This window comes from Ceratotherium simum, chromosome X, assembly GCF_057802395.1.
Source record: "Ceratotherium simum simum isolate JZ-2026a chromosome X, ASM5780239v1, whole genome shotgun sequence".
In the NCBI taxonomy this organism is placed as follows: Eukaryota; Metazoa; Chordata; class Mammalia; order Perissodactyla; family Rhinocerotidae; genus Ceratotherium; species Ceratotherium simum.
The window spans coordinates 114,204,445-114,219,738 of NC_141940.1; the positions used below are offsets into that span (position 1 = coordinate 114,204,445).

The 15,294-nt window shown below is 39.0% G+C and overlaps 1 protein-coding gene across 5 annotated transcripts in view; it reads left to right on the plus strand.

Annotated features, from left to right (window-relative positions):
* The window catches only part of ADGRG2 (adhesion G protein-coupled receptor G2), a 133,510-nt gene that overhangs the window by 95,895 nt on the left and 22,321 nt on the right, over window positions 1-15,294 (plus strand). For all 5 annotated transcript variants that reach the window (XM_087427655.1, XM_087427659.1, XM_087427658.1 and 2 more), the window contains 7 exons: window positions 972-1,025; window positions 4,641-4,696; window positions 5,568-5,623; window positions 8,138-8,177; window positions 8,643-8,680; window positions 10,036-10,130; window positions 10,670-10,736. In XM_087427655.1, the coding sequence (XP_087283781.1) occupies window positions 972-1,025; window positions 4,641-4,696; window positions 5,568-5,623; window positions 8,138-8,177; window positions 8,643-8,680; window positions 10,036-10,130; window positions 10,670-10,736 (406 nt within the window). The remainder of the gene's footprint in view (window positions 1-971; window positions 1,026-4,640; window positions 4,697-5,567; window positions 5,624-8,137; window positions 8,178-8,642; window positions 8,681-10,035; window positions 10,131-10,669; window positions 10,737-15,294) is intronic.

Here is a 15,294-nt window from a genome sequence, read left to right on the forward strand (position 1 = left end):
CATTGCATACGTAATTCTGACCAAACAAGGACAGCCAAATATTCCTTAATACAACAACCTTTTCCCCTTAGCAGTTTGCTTAATACATTATCAGCATATGCCCCTCACATTTTCTATAGATTTCTTATACTTTGCCAAAAGGATGAAATTAATGAAGGAAAGATTCTTAGAGGAGTAAACCTTGAACTCTTTTCAAATCAAAGAAGAAATGTACTTCTCCTTTCACCAAAGGAGACAGTGTTTCTCGGGTTAATATGTATGAAGTTTTTGTTCTAACGTGGCTTATTTCATCTCCCATTCATCACTGCCTCCTTTATATGCCTGTGTGGTCTGTGGTCCTTGCCATCACCCCATTTTGCCCTCCTTATAACTTTTATTTACGGGCTAGTATCGCTCACTAGATCGTAAGCTCATTGAGGGCAGGGTCTGTATCTGGAACCTCCCAAGGCTTGCAGAATATGGTAGGTGCTCAGCAAATACTTTTTGAGTTTTGTAGTTTTTGCCCATGTGAAATGATATCATGACATTGATATCATTTCATACATATATTTGCATAAGGAGTTAAGATCAGCATTAGAATGTTCATGGACTCCCCTACCCAGGAACGGAAGGAGGAGCTATGAGTAAGGGCTATTCCATTTAAAATCTTGATATGTATTCATACTGTTCTGTTTATACTGGACAGGAGAGGGATTAATTAGAAATGGGACATAGAAATTTTAGGGAGGAGTAGGGGATCAGACACTGACATAGTAAAGAATAGCAAAGAATCAAGTTCCATAGCTGACCAACTAAGAAATGAAAACTCTCTCATTCCTTTGGTCTTTGTGGAATTCATCCAGCCAATTACATCCAACTTATAATATTTTTGGTCTACATTTGATGCCTAAATTTATGAATTCTCTTGACAATGTAGTATATAAGTGCAGGGGTTGACATGCTTAACCGGCTGGGTTATGTTTTCTTTGCAGGAGTCAAACCTCAGAGCAATATCTGCAATTTGTCATCTATTTGCAATGACTCAGGTTAGTTCTTGTGTACATTACACATTACCAGATAAATTAGCTCCACAGAGAAAAATGGTTTGTTTTTCTCCATTGAGTATGTGACGTGTGCCTCTCTGATCTGTCTCTTTACATACTACCTGGCTACTAAGAGTCCCAAGTGAAAACAAAAGCAAATTTTAGATCTGGCTGAAATTATCTTCCCATTGCCCAGTGAGATGATGGATTCGCTTCCTTAATATGAAAACAGAAGCTCTACGCCACATATTTTTCACCATAGCTTTAAATGCATATCTAATACTCTTAGAGTTGATTCGCAAACATAATTAATAATGAACTTAATTATTGAAAGCCACTTCTTGTATATAAATCCCTCAAGCTTTTCCATAGGACCTTAAGTATTATAGCTTAGAAACAGGATGGTCTTTTGCTAAAAACAAAACAGACCACTCTACTAGAATGTTGAAAACCTCACGTACACCTAGTTTATTTTATTTTATTTTTTTTTCCAAAAATAAATTTCAATATATTTCTTTTTTTTTTTTTAAATTTTTTGTTTATTGCAGTAACATTGGTTTATAACATTGTAAAAGTTTCAGGTGTACATCATTGTACTTCTATTTCTGCATAGATTACATCATGTTCACCACCAAAATACTAATTACAACCCATCACCACACACATGTACCGAATTATCCCTTTCACCCTCCTCCCTCCCCACTTCCCCTCTGGTAACCACCAATCCAATCTCTGTCCCTATGACGTACACCTAGTTTAATTGGATGCTAATTCCAGTAGTGCCCATAGGGTTTTTTGCCATCTCTAAGTAAGACTGTCCACTATTTTTTAAAATTAAGATGGAAATCTCTTGAGAACATGCGATTTTTGAAATGAGAATATTTTCCCTTCTGCCATGGGCCAGAAGGAATGAAACATCACTTTTCTCACGTTGGTTTGGCTCTCTGGGCTCCCTTCCTTGTTAAAACCAATGAAAGCAGATGTCAAAAACAGAAAAACATGGTGTGGCAGATCAGAACTGGATCATGGGAAAAGAGAAGAGGAAAGTAACAAAATATTTTATAATATTAAAGTATTAGTATGACTCCATCCATATAGAAAAACCTAATCATTATAGGAATGTTTTCTTTTTATTCTGTTACTTTTAACAGTTTAATAATTTGCTTGAAAAACATAGGAAACAATTTCAAGTAAAATAAGTTAAGGTTGGATAGTTTAGAAAACAAGAAGACTTTCTATTGAAAGGATGTTCCACAAACACTTTCTATTTCTGTGAATGTGAAATTTACTTATATGAGCTTTCTGCTGATAGTATGCCCCAGGTAGAATATAGCAGGAAAACATTAGCTGGTTTTGATTAAAGAAAAAAAAACTTATTGGATACATTTTACTTTCATATATCATGTAACTCTCTTATTTCCTCCTCCTTCTCTCCTTCCTCTCTTACCCTTCTCTTTGCTGAATTCTCCATAATTTCATTATTTTAACATTCATCTATGTTTTAGACTGGTGATTAATGTCTAGTTGAGTGTTATGTCTACATGATGTCTGATAACTGTTTGAAAATTGAACATTTAGTCAAAAAAAACTGGTCATCTTGAATAACAGATGCCAGGAAGCTGGTTGGAGTAATGTTTTCCCCAATTAAGCGACTAAATTGACCATTTGTTTTAGTGTCTGGTGAAAACAACCTCATCAGGGGACCAACTCTTTTGGCACCAGAAATTCCATGATATATTGCCAGCAACTGGAAACCTTCACTTCTTGCAGGTTCCAATCTTGGTTCTTAATGAACCAGAAATGGAGGCTAGCGAAGAAACTGGGAGCTGACCAGGCAGAGTTAGGCTGAGAGTCAAAAGGTGGTGATAGTGACAACAATGGACGGATACATAGGGACAGAGATTGGATTGGTGGTTGCCAGAGGGGAGGGGGGAGGGAGGAGGGTGAAAGGGCTAATTCGGTGCATGTGTGTGGTGATGGGTTGTAATTAGTATTTTGGTGGTGAACATGATGTGGTCCATGCAGAAATAGAAGTACAATGATGTACACCTGAAATTTTTACAATGTTATAAACCAATGTTACTGCAATAAACAAAAAATTAAAAAAAAAAAAAAAAAAAAAAAAAAAAAAGGTGGTGGCTTCCGGGTTTCTCTGCTACCACGTACCCCCAGCACGTTTATGAAGCTCAACATCCATTTAACAAGACTAAAGAACGAACTTGGAGAATGGAGGGGTGAGGGAAAGAAAGTGTGGATGTCGGCACACACACACACACCCGTGTGCACTAAATTAGTTTTTAAAAACGAAAATTTTTTCCAAAATGGATAAGTAATTCTATGCATATATCAAGTATCTTTACTTTTAATAATTATGTACTGCGTTAATTGAAATTTCAGTATCAATATGCAGAAGTGGAGGTTCCCAGTAAAGAGTTGCTGAAATAGATACATCATGTTGATCAGTGGTTTGGCAGCTTTATCGACCATTTTAAGTGGAAGTGGACCGTTGGGTACTTGGCCATGGGAATCAGTTGTACTTTGGAGTGCAATTAAAGAAGATGAGATGAGGAGGCCTTCAACCATCTAGCTCGGGAGTTGGCAGACTACTGCCCATAGTCAAATATAGCCTGCCACCTGTTTTTGTAAATAAAGTTTTGTTGGGACACAGCCCTGCTAATTCATTTCTATGTTGTCTATGGCGGCTTTCATGCTACAATCGCAGAGTTGAGTAGTTTTGACAGAGACCACATGGCCCACAAAACCTCAAATATTTACTATTTGATCTTTTACCAAAAAGTTGGCTGACCCCTGTTCTAGTTTATATGACATCCTTGCCCTTCTGCTCAAGAGGCCAGTTTTTTGTCTCTATAGATTAAGAAGTGCACACAATATATTTCTGTTAAGGAGTCTCTGTTTTATTTGTTTTCAGATAGAGTCAAAGCCCCTCCCAGTGTACCCTGCAGGAAATAGGTTGACTGAAATTGAGTTCAATATTTCCCAAAGTGAGCATTTTAAGAACAGTGTTTTCTGGCATTTCTGGGATGAAAGTCACAATGAGTTCAACTGAAGTACGGATTTGCCCTGCACACTGTTCAGGTTTCAAAGCAAAATCTCAACTTTGTTCCTAGGAAAGATACTGCATTTGGTAGCTGTATTTTAAAACAGAAACAAACAAAAACACCAGCAGGGAGTAAATGGACTTCCACAAGGCTGCTAAACTGCTGAGAAACACTTTTTCCCTCTCTCCCTTATCTATGTAACTGCGACTATAACAACTTGAAAAGATTTTTTTTTAATGTTAATATTACAGCCATAGATCCCCCAGTTAGCATCTTTGAGAGAAACAAAGTTCTGAAGAGAAACGTGTAAGGATAAAATTTCTTGACAAGGGGACAATTTTTCTCTCTTTCTGCATCCCCACATAAAATTTATAGTTCATATTTTCTGAAAATTATATTGGTAAGCATTGAGTAACTTTCTGATAGAAAAGAGAGTAAACGTGAATAACAACAAAGAAGTTGATGAAACTCGGTAATTTGATAATCTTTTTCTGTGTTGTATTAATCCTCAAGCTCTAAGGATGCAAGTCTCAAATTTGTTTTTGAAATTTGTTTTTAGCATTTTTTAGAGGTGAGATAATATTTCAATATGACGAAGAAAGCAATGTTACCCAGGTAGGTTTTAAAGATTCTTTTTATTGCAGTCTTAAAAAGTGAATTCGCATGTATTTAAAAGATTTGTTTAAGGTTCAGATTATTCATGATATTTGGTATATTTATTTTTATGACCACATTTAAATAAAATATGTGTTGTTGAATCACCAGCTTTGTCAAGAGGGCTTGACTTCATCATCATCATGGTATTTTGTTAATAATTATATTTTAGTTTTCACTAGGTTTGCTGCTGAATAAAAATGTTTATATGATGCCATTCTATTACCAGTCAAAATTTAAAAAATTATATTAGAAACTCCTAGCAATAAGAAATATAATACATTGAATCTAAGAGTAGTCTTCTGAATCTGATCCTGTTCACCCCATGATGGATTTGGATACAGTAGTATCAGCCTTCCCGTAACTAGATGGGTTCAGAGGATCCCAGCTAACCATGGTTTGTTCATTCAGTGAATAGTTCCTGACCACCTACTATGTGCCAGGCAATGAGCTAGGTGCTAGAAATGCAGTGATGGCTGCTACTAACTTTCCCTTTTTACATTGGTATCTTTTACTTAACTCCGGGACCTTTCATGTAGAGAGCTTTAATAGTGTTCTTTTGGGAGAACCCTTGGAATAATGAAAGACAGAAATTAGCACATCAGACTTGCTGATTCAGAATATTTTTTAAAGAAAACATAAAAACAAAAACTGGCTCAGTCAATGTGGATTTGATCGTTTGCTAGACAATATTCTATGCAGTTAGGATTCACAGTCTTTGGGGTGTAGTTCTTTGGGTGGCCAACAAAACTGAAGAACAACTTCTTGTTAGAGAGTGTAAAAAAACAGAACAATATTTTTTGTATTCTTAATGATTTTGTGCTTCTAACAGAATCAAAATATGGCTAATGGCACCTTAACTGGAGTCCTGTCTCTAAGTGAATTGAAGTGAGTAATCTGCTGTTTGATTTAAAACTTAAGACATCAACTGTGAAAAGATACTTGTTGAGCTATCTTTACTTTTGGAAACTCAGAATAGGAAACAAATGGACCCAAAGGTTATAAAGAATTGGTTCTTGAGTTCTTTGCAAGCTAAAGATAGTCACCTGTCATCAACTAATATCCCTATGAGGCTGTTCTCTTTGATTCTATGAAATTATGTAAGAGCTCCCTTTGAATTGGTATTTGAGTGTTAATATGATTTGGCAGCCAAATCATATTAGGTTGAAAGTAGAGTTCATGGTAGAACTCCATGTGTACCATTTGCTCATGCTTTCATGAAGCATCAGTGATTCAAAAGTCAGAGAGAGGTCTTTGATAAGTAGACCTCAGCTTACAAGGACAAGCACAGACAATGAGAAATGCATTACAAATAAATGCTCCCAGTTAGACAATAGGTCAAAATAGTAGCCAGCATGTTGGTCTAGGCCAGGAGACAGTCTTACCCTAACCGTCACTGGGAGGGGAAACTTCATGTCTTTGCCCTCGTGCAGGGAAGCAGCATCAGAGATAAATTCATCTACTCTCAACCTTGCCTCTACCTCTCAGATGAGATTTTGTAAACTTTTGAGCCAAATCCAAAAACTCTGGGGAGTATCTGTGATGACACTGAAGGCAAAAACCTTTCCTAGGTAAAAACAAAACTCTTCTTAAAGGTCATCCTTTCAATTAGCATTTTGACTTGGCTGCTTCTGATGATTCAGCAATACCTAGGTGGAAAGGAACATCATGTTTCCACCTGGTAGATATCAAACATCTCTAGGGCTCTACTGAGTTTATAGTTGCAAAACATTTAACTAGTGAGAACTGGGATGGGCAGGGGTGTTGTTCATGTCTTTTATGCCTATTTTTTGACCTCTTGATGAAAATCTAGCTTTTCTAACTATTCAAAGTATATATGTGAAATAAAAAGCAGAAGATATCAGTGTCCTAGAAGGATTTTAAACTTTAGATGGACAATAATAGTAAAAGAAACATTTTTTAAACTCACAACTTTTTAAATATAACACAACTCAGCGCACTTATAAATAATTCATCTTAATTACTAGACTTGAAATATAGATGAGTTCATTTAAAACCACCAAGCATTTGTTGAGCACCTACAATGTCCTTGGCCTTGGGGATACAAATGGGGATAAACCCAACTCTCTGAGGTGGAAAACTGGGTCTGGAGCAGTGCTTCTCAACCCTGGCTGCATATTAAAATCACCTGGGGAGATTTTAAAAATCCTGATGCCCAGGCACACTCCATAACAATTAAATCAGTATTTGGGAGCTGAGATGCAGGCATTGGTATTTTTGAACGCTCCCCGGGTGGTTCCAGGATGAGGCCAATTTTGAGGACCAGGAGTCTAGAGTCTGATAGGAAAGGCGCAGGAGGCGAGCAAATGATAACAGTGCAGTACGATCCCTACAATGAAGGTGACATGTACAGGGTATCAAAAGATGTTCTAAGCATCTGAATACAGAGCAGGCAGAGTGGTTGGACCTGATGGGAGGGGCCAGAGAAATCTCCAGAAAGAAGGTGACCTCTGAGCATAGTTATGGAGGAGTGGCTCTTCCCAGCTCAAAAAGCTAGCTGACTACTATTGCCACAATCCTTCTCTCCTTGCCTCCAGACCTTCTGTGGAGCCACCTAGACCTATTGCCGATTCCTTGGAGCAGGGTTTCTCAGCCTCAGTACTATTGACATTTTGGGCCTAATTGTTCTTTGTTATGTGGGACTGTGCTGTGCATTGTAGGATTTGTAACAGATCCCTGGCCTGTGCCCACTAGATGCCAGTAGCACCCTGCCCCCAATTGTGACAATCAAAAATGTCTCCAGATGTTGCCAGATGTCCCCTGGGAGGCAAAGTCATCCCCGGTTGAGAACCACTGCCTTAGAGTGAATTCTTTAACTAGATTTCTTTCATCCTAACTTCATGGGCCCCTCTGCCACATTGAAGAAATAAAAGTGTTGTTGGAGGGGAATTGGAGAAGAGGAATGGGGGAAATTCCTAAAGAGGAGTTGTGAGGAGGGGAAGGCAGGGCTGGAGAGTGCTAGAGGGCAGGTGGGGTCAGTTGGAGAGGGAATGAGGAAGAAATCAGAGGCACAGGTCCCCCAGGGGGTGTGGCTGGTCCCTTTCAGAAATTTTGCCTGGGGCCAGCTCTTCCTCTGGCCCTCTGCCAGAAGAAGCTGCCTGGGGGTTCAGTGGCCTAATGAATAACAAAATTGTTCAACTATAATTTATATCTTGCTCTTGGCTAGCACAATACAGCTTCTGTCTGGTTAGTATCTCTTATCATATAAATAATTTATTTTTCCCACATAAGAACCTCTTATTATACCCAGTATTTCTTCAAAGTGAGCACAGCAAGCAATAAATATTATATGCTTAATTTAATTGCTAAAAATCTAACTTGTTTTGAATTTAACATCACCAATGGTCTCCTTTATGTCAGTTTCTCTTATTTTATTCACAGACGATCAGAGCTCAACAAAACCCTGCAAGCCCTAAGTGAGGTAACCATAGTACATCCTGTGCCTTGTTTATCATTATTGTTATTATTTGGGGGAAAGCATGGAGTTCTGTGTTCCTGAGGAGATATGTATTCAAATCCCCCCAAATCTGTCGTGTAAAAGAGTGAATGGACTAGTTCCATTACGCCAAAAGTCAGATCTAGCCGCAATGGATGGATGTTACAAGGGGGTAGATTTTTCTTCATGTATAACCAAAAGTTTCTGAAAACAAGGGATCCAAGAGAATGAGCCCTTGTGTGGTAATGAGTTCCCTGACACTGGAGGTATCCAAGCAGAGCTTGGATGGCCTGAATAGCTTTTTCATACATCTGGTACAAATGTGAATTGGATGGTCCCTAGGGGTTCTTATGGTTCTAAGATTCTCTGATGCTATGATTAGTCTTGGGTCATCTTGTCTGACATTTTCAACTGTCAAAGTAACATATATATATATATTTTTTGTTTCAGACTTATTTTATAGTGTGTGCTACAGCAGATGCTCAAAGGTCAGTCATTTTTAATACTTTTATAAATATCGTTATTTCTCTTCTCATGAGAAATAAAGTATTGAGGAGTCTTAGGTTGCAAATTCAAGGGCATCCCTCCAGAATAAATACATATTAATGACGTTTTGGATATATATGTTTTTATTCTTCCAAACACTAATCACTCTTGTCACGTCCATCTTCTCATTTCTTTATGAAGCACAGAGCGGTGGGTGGTGTCAAGCCATTTGCCTCTGGTTCTACAAGGTTAAGGATCATCAGTGTCCTTAGCCCCAATGGCCACCAATATGACCAAGAAATGGCTTGCAGTGTCCAGTCAGGGTGAAGGCCAGACAGGGAGGAAGGAACATAATATGGAGCTTGGGAGAAGAAGGAGAGAGAGGGAAGGAAAAGATTGGAAAAAAAGAAGAAATTAAAAAGTACGTGCAGGGGTAAATCAGAGATTGCCCCACAATTATTTGAGGTTGCACAGATTATCATTTTAAGTTGTGTCCATTGGCTGTCCTGGCTGCATAAGCCAATGACTATAGGTCAATAATCTCACTACCTGAATTCTGAGCATTCCATGAGAGTAAAAGATCTAAAAAATGACAATTTCTACTCACCAAACTATTCAATGGTACAAATAATGGCGAGTCTTCCACAGAATTGTAGATCGAATCCCTATCCACTATGTATATTTAGTTCATTTCACTTTCACTTTTCATTATTTGCAACATTAATATTTTTTCACCTAAACCAAGACTAAAGTAAAAAAGAAACAGAGAGAATGTCTTAAATTCCTAGTTATCTGATAATCTAGATTGAATTGCCAGAGATTTTGGATTCAAAAGACCTTGATGTTGGTCTAGGCTGGTATGGGAAAGGGCCCTCATGATGGAAACTCAAATGCCTACAGACACCAGGCAAGTAGCCAGCTGGGGGTAAGACTCCAAATGTCAAGATGCTTATCTTTGCAACCAGGTTTCACCCCTGCCAGTTCATTGTGTGGGCGGGGGTAGGGCCACAGGCCCAGCTGGGCTAAGGGGGCGAGGTATATTGCCGAGAGACCAAAGAAACCACCCGGAGACTGCGGGCAAAATAGTAGGGAAAACGAATCAGCATCTCTGTGTGATCAGAGGGTCTCTGGTTTGCAACCTCTGTGAATGCAAACATCTATGATTGTCTCATTGTAGAAAGTCTTTTGGGTAAAGTTCAGACCCTGGTGGGTGAGTGTTTACAAGTATATCCGGGTGACTTTGCAAATTAACAGTGTCGATGTCCCTCTTCCTCACTCTGAGTTTGAAAAAGCAGTTACAAATGTGTAGGTAGGTTTCCAATTTAGTAACATTCTGGTTATATATTTCTCTTTACAGCACATTAAATTGTACATTCACAATAAAACTGAATAAGACAATGAACATATGTGCTGTAATGGTTGCTTTAACAAGCGTAAAGATTCAACCAATGGGTGAGTTGTCTCTATCTTTATTGCTGTGTTCATTTTCACATGACTTCGATGTGTTCTTTTTAAAATTGAAAACATAATTAATGAATTTGTGTATGTTACAGCTTTCTGTTTTGACTCTTTTGTCCTTGGGCAGTTTTTAGGGAACTCTAAAAGGTGATTTTTCCTGCTTTCTTAATAAAGTTTCAGTATAACACAATAAAATAAACCCTATTGAGAGGGAGAATTCTATTTGGAGTGTTTGATCGATTGCTGCTGGAATATATTTACTTCTGAATTACTCTTCAGAGCTGCTAAAGAGCGGTTGATATTGTGTGCATATAACCCCCCCAAAATTATTCACTCAATATTTTTGAGCACCTACTATGTATATGTAATTGTCAATATAATGGCATCCAATTTATTTTATCATCTGTGTTAGACAAATGCTCTTTAAAATGCAGTCAGTGTAAGAACCGTTAATACTTGATGGATCTGAGCTTCTACCTTGCCTTATTCTTGACCGTGCATTTTCTTCTTTCTTTTCCTTTTGTCTCCTCCAGAACAGTGCTGCTATTCTGTCAGGACACCCTGCCCTTCCTCCCCGGAAGAGTTAGAAAAACTGCAGTGGTATGTAGCAAAGATGCTGACCCTTTTCCTAAAAAATAATAACAATAATAACATTTAATTGCCATGCTGGCTAAGGAATTTTGGAATTTTGACAGTGAAGAAGGGCTTTTAATTTTAGGGAAAATGCACAGTTTTCTGTTGTATGAAGTTTCCATTTGGACCATTGCCTTAAACCAATGGTTTGCAGACTTGGTTGCACATTAGAATCACCTGGGAAGCATTAAAAATATTCTGACTCCCCACAGCCTCACCAACTGAATGTGTCATCATATTTTTAAATTTTTCCAGTGTGGTAGATGAGAAATGGTATCTCAGTGTTATTTTAATTTGCACTTCTCTTATTAAGGCTGTTTAAACTTTTTTTTTTTCATGTATTTGGGGGCCATTTTTGTATCTTTTTTGTGAATTGTGTGTTCACGTCTTTTCCCATTTTTTTCTACTGGATATTTGATCAATTTTTAAGAGTACTTTATATATTGTGGATATTAGCCCTTTGTCTGTGGTGTATGTTGCAAATATTTTCTCCCAGTTTGTCAGCTGTCTTTTGATTTTATGATGTTTTTCTCATGCAAATTTAAACATTTTTATGTAGTTAAATTTACCAGTCTTTTCTTTTAAATTGCTTGTGGATTTGGAGTCATAGTTAGAAAGCCTTTCCCTATGCCCAGGTTATAAAGGAATTCACCCTTGTATTTTCTACTACTTGTATGGTTTCATTTTTTTTTTAAAGATTTTATTTATTCAGTTTTTTCCCCCCAAAGCCCCAGTAGATAGTTGTATGTCATAGGTTCACATCCCTCCAGTTGCTGTACGTGGGACTCGGCCTCGCGTTGGACGGAGAAGTGGTGCCTCGGGGCGCTCCCGGGATCCGAACCCCGGCCGCCAGCATCAGAGCGCGCGCACTTAACCGCTAAGCCACGGAGCCGGCCCTCATTTTTTTTACATTAGATCCACTTGGAGTTTATTCTTGTGTGTGATATGAGGTATGAGTCTAATTTAATCTTTTCCCAAATGTCTACCCAGTGGTCCTAGCACCATTTATTAAAAATTCCATCTTTTCCCCAGTGATTTGAGATGCCACCTTTGTCATATGCTAAATTTTGATAGCTATTTTGGTCTAGTTCCAGACATTAGATGTTAACATTGGGGGAAGCTGGGTGAGGGGTATACAGAACTATCTGTGTTATTTTTGCAATGTTTCTGTAAGCCTAAAATTAGTTCAAATTAAAAATTTTTTGAAAATCTTGATTTTCAGTCTTAGCCTCAGTGATCCTGATTTAATTGGTCCAGGGCACAGCCTGGGCATTATGGGGTTTCAAAGCCCTCCTGGTGATTCTAATGTGCAGCCCAAGTTGAGAATCACTGCCCTAAACTCACTACCTCAATGGAGGGAAGCTGGAAGATGGAGGCTTCAAAATAGCAGATGACTCCAAACGTCACGGGTGACGTGGTCACAGGTGTACAAAAATATACATAGAAAAAACCAGGAAGTGAATGAATGAAAATGTTCACGAGGGTTCCCAGTGATTGGCCTGCCTGCTGGCATTATGGGTGATGTTTTCTTGTTTACTTTTTCTTTGCAGCATTTTCTATACTCTTCTACAATCAGATAAAAATTGTATTTAAAAAAAGGGCAAACGTTTTTCAATGTGAAGCTTCTCGTATGGGAACAGAAGGCTAAGTGTAGCCTGTCTGCCCTGTGCGGACCACATTTATGGGATATATTAAAATTTTGGGCCTCGAGGAATAGCTAAAGGTCTTTAGTTAAGGATTTGTAGCATTTTCTGTAATAAAAAGTAAAGAGTATTTGAGTTTTAAGTTTAACCTGCCCTCTTAAGCTGGAGGGTTGAGCCCGATTGGGGAGATGGAATTTCTGGAAGTACCACGATTGGATGAAGCGACTATAGCTCTTTTGAGGCAGCCCCACTGACCTCTGATGGCTGCCCATTCAGAGAGCTGTTAGGAAGAAGAAGGACATAGAAAAGGGGGCAGAATGTGAACTGGATGTCTGGCTAGGGCTCGATCATTAACTAGCTGTGTATCCAGGTGTGACAGCAAGTGCTTCTTTACCTTAGACTTTACCTCTGTAAAATGAGGAAGTGGATTATATCAGCACTTCTCAACGGTCACTGCAAATATCAATCACTGAGGATCTTGTTAAAATGCAGATTCTGATCCAGTAGGTCTGGGCAGGGCCTGAGAGTCTGCATCTCTGACAGGCTCACAGGTGAAGCCAGTGCTGCTGGTACATGGACTCCACTCTGAGTAGCAGGGGTTTAGACCGTAGAGCAGTGGTTCTCAGCCCCGGCTGCACATTGGAATCATCTGGGGAGTTTCCAAAACACTGATGCCTGCCTCCCACCCTCAGAGATGCTGATGTCATTGGTCTGGGGTGCAGCCCAGGTTTCCAGATTTTTAAAAACTCCGAGGTGGGGTGATTCTAATGTGCAGCCAAATTTGAGAACCATTAGGCTAGAATTAGACGATGGCTCAGGGTCTTTGTGATACATTGGTTCTTAAGATTGGCTGTACATTAAAAACACCTGGGGCCCTTTTAAAACATACTGATGTGTCAAAGTGGCCTTCTGGAATGTTGTAAACTCTCTATTTTGATCTGGGTAGTGATGACATAGGTGTATACATACATAAAAATTCTTTGAGCTTTACATGTAAGATCAGTACACTTTACTGTATGTAGGCTACACACCTCAGTAAAGAAGCACATTAAAATGAATACTGATGCCTGCACTCACCCCAGAGATTCCAGTTCAGTTGGTTTGGGGTGGGAGCCCTGGCACTGGTGCTAAAGGGCTCCCAGTTTCCAATTACAGCTGGCGTTGCCCACCACTACTCTGCCGCTCCCTATATACCTCACCCAGTGGACAGAGGGCTCCAACTAGCAGAAATGACAAGAGTGATACAGGGCAACCTCTTTATGGTTGAGCCCCGTGAATGGGAGCCCCATGCTAGGGAGTCTGGCTGCTGCAGGCCCCCAGATAATAGGAAGGAAACTCAATTTGCACTTTGCAAAGCGCCTTGGCCACAGATGTGTTGCCGCAGTATATGGTTTAGGGAATGGAGTCTCAGAGAAGTTGGGTGGATTGCCCAGAGTAGTAGTGAGAGCTGGAGCCCCAGCTGAGGCTTCTTGACTCATCATCTTTGTCACTGTCTGGCACCCTTTTGCCCACACTGCTGCCCTGAACCTCAGGCCGTGCAGAGAGGCTTCCAGCCAGATGCCCAGCCAGATGGGACTGCTGGCATTTCTTTTTATGGGTGTGACTTGCCTCAAGTCCCTGAACCTAATATTCCTCCCTCCTCTCACCCAAGAGAAGCTCCAAGAACGAATTCTCGTTGGTGTTCTAGGTTGCCATCTAAAACTAGATCCATCAGAGAGTTCCCTGGGTGATAATTTGTTGCTCCCTCTAGTTGCTCCTTCCCCCCACCCCGAGACTGGTGGATCTTGTGCCAGATAGTAGATGAGTTCTTCTCAACCTTCCATGCCATGAAAGTACATGGGCCTGGGAACCCCAGCCTAACACCAACTGAATCAGACACAGAGGAGTAGGCCACAGAAATCTCTCTATTTTTTTAAAAAGTCCTCTGGGTAATTCTCATGTACAGCCAAGGTTGAAAACCACTGGGCTAAAGCAACAATGAAGTCATAGCTGATTTACAAGCTGGGGACCACCCCTTGGGTCCCAGCTTGATTCATTTTTTCATTCAACAAATGTTTCTTGGTCACTTACTATGTGCCAGCTACTGCAATGCCAGGCTATAGCAGTATAAAGTTGATTCAGGCAGATTCCTATGCTCATCAATGAGTTATTTCACAAAAATTTACATTATTGTTAAGTCCAAGTCAAGATTTTCTTGAAGCAAAATTCAATAAATTAAAGACAAAAATTAGCAGTGTGATTTACCTTTCCCAGCCAATATCACACTGCATGTGAATGAACTAAATTTGAAGTTTCATGGAAAGGAAAAGATTATTTGTGACCCACGAAGACCGGCATGAGAATTTGCTGAAATTAAAAATTCCATTATACAAATCAATAATAATGCTTTTTACATATTTTTCTAATGTGAGTCAATATGCAGAAGATTGTAAGTATAATTGACAGAATTATGTACTTTGGTTGCAAAAACTATGAGAGAAACTTGAAGAAGGTTTTATTGTTATTGGTAAATTTAGAGCTGCTTTTTTATTTATGCCACACCCTCAGTGAATCTGCTATGGACAGACATAATTTTGAAATGGATATATTTTAGCTTCAGAGTCAAATCAATTGTTCTAAAAATGATGAGCCAGTTTTCTCAATGTGGATTTGAATATTAAAGAAAAATAATATTTTGGTATTTAATTCAGTTTTTAGAAAACTTGAAGTATGTTTGGAACAGTTTGGGCATGCGGTTCTACTTTTTTGAGAGTAAATTTTGTAAAATCTAAAAAAAAAAAAGATTCCTAGTACATGGAAACCACCAGTTGGGTCACAGGGCATTTAACAGCTCCTCTCCCCTAGAAGCACATAGAAGTGTCACGAGATCCCCTCAATTGAGT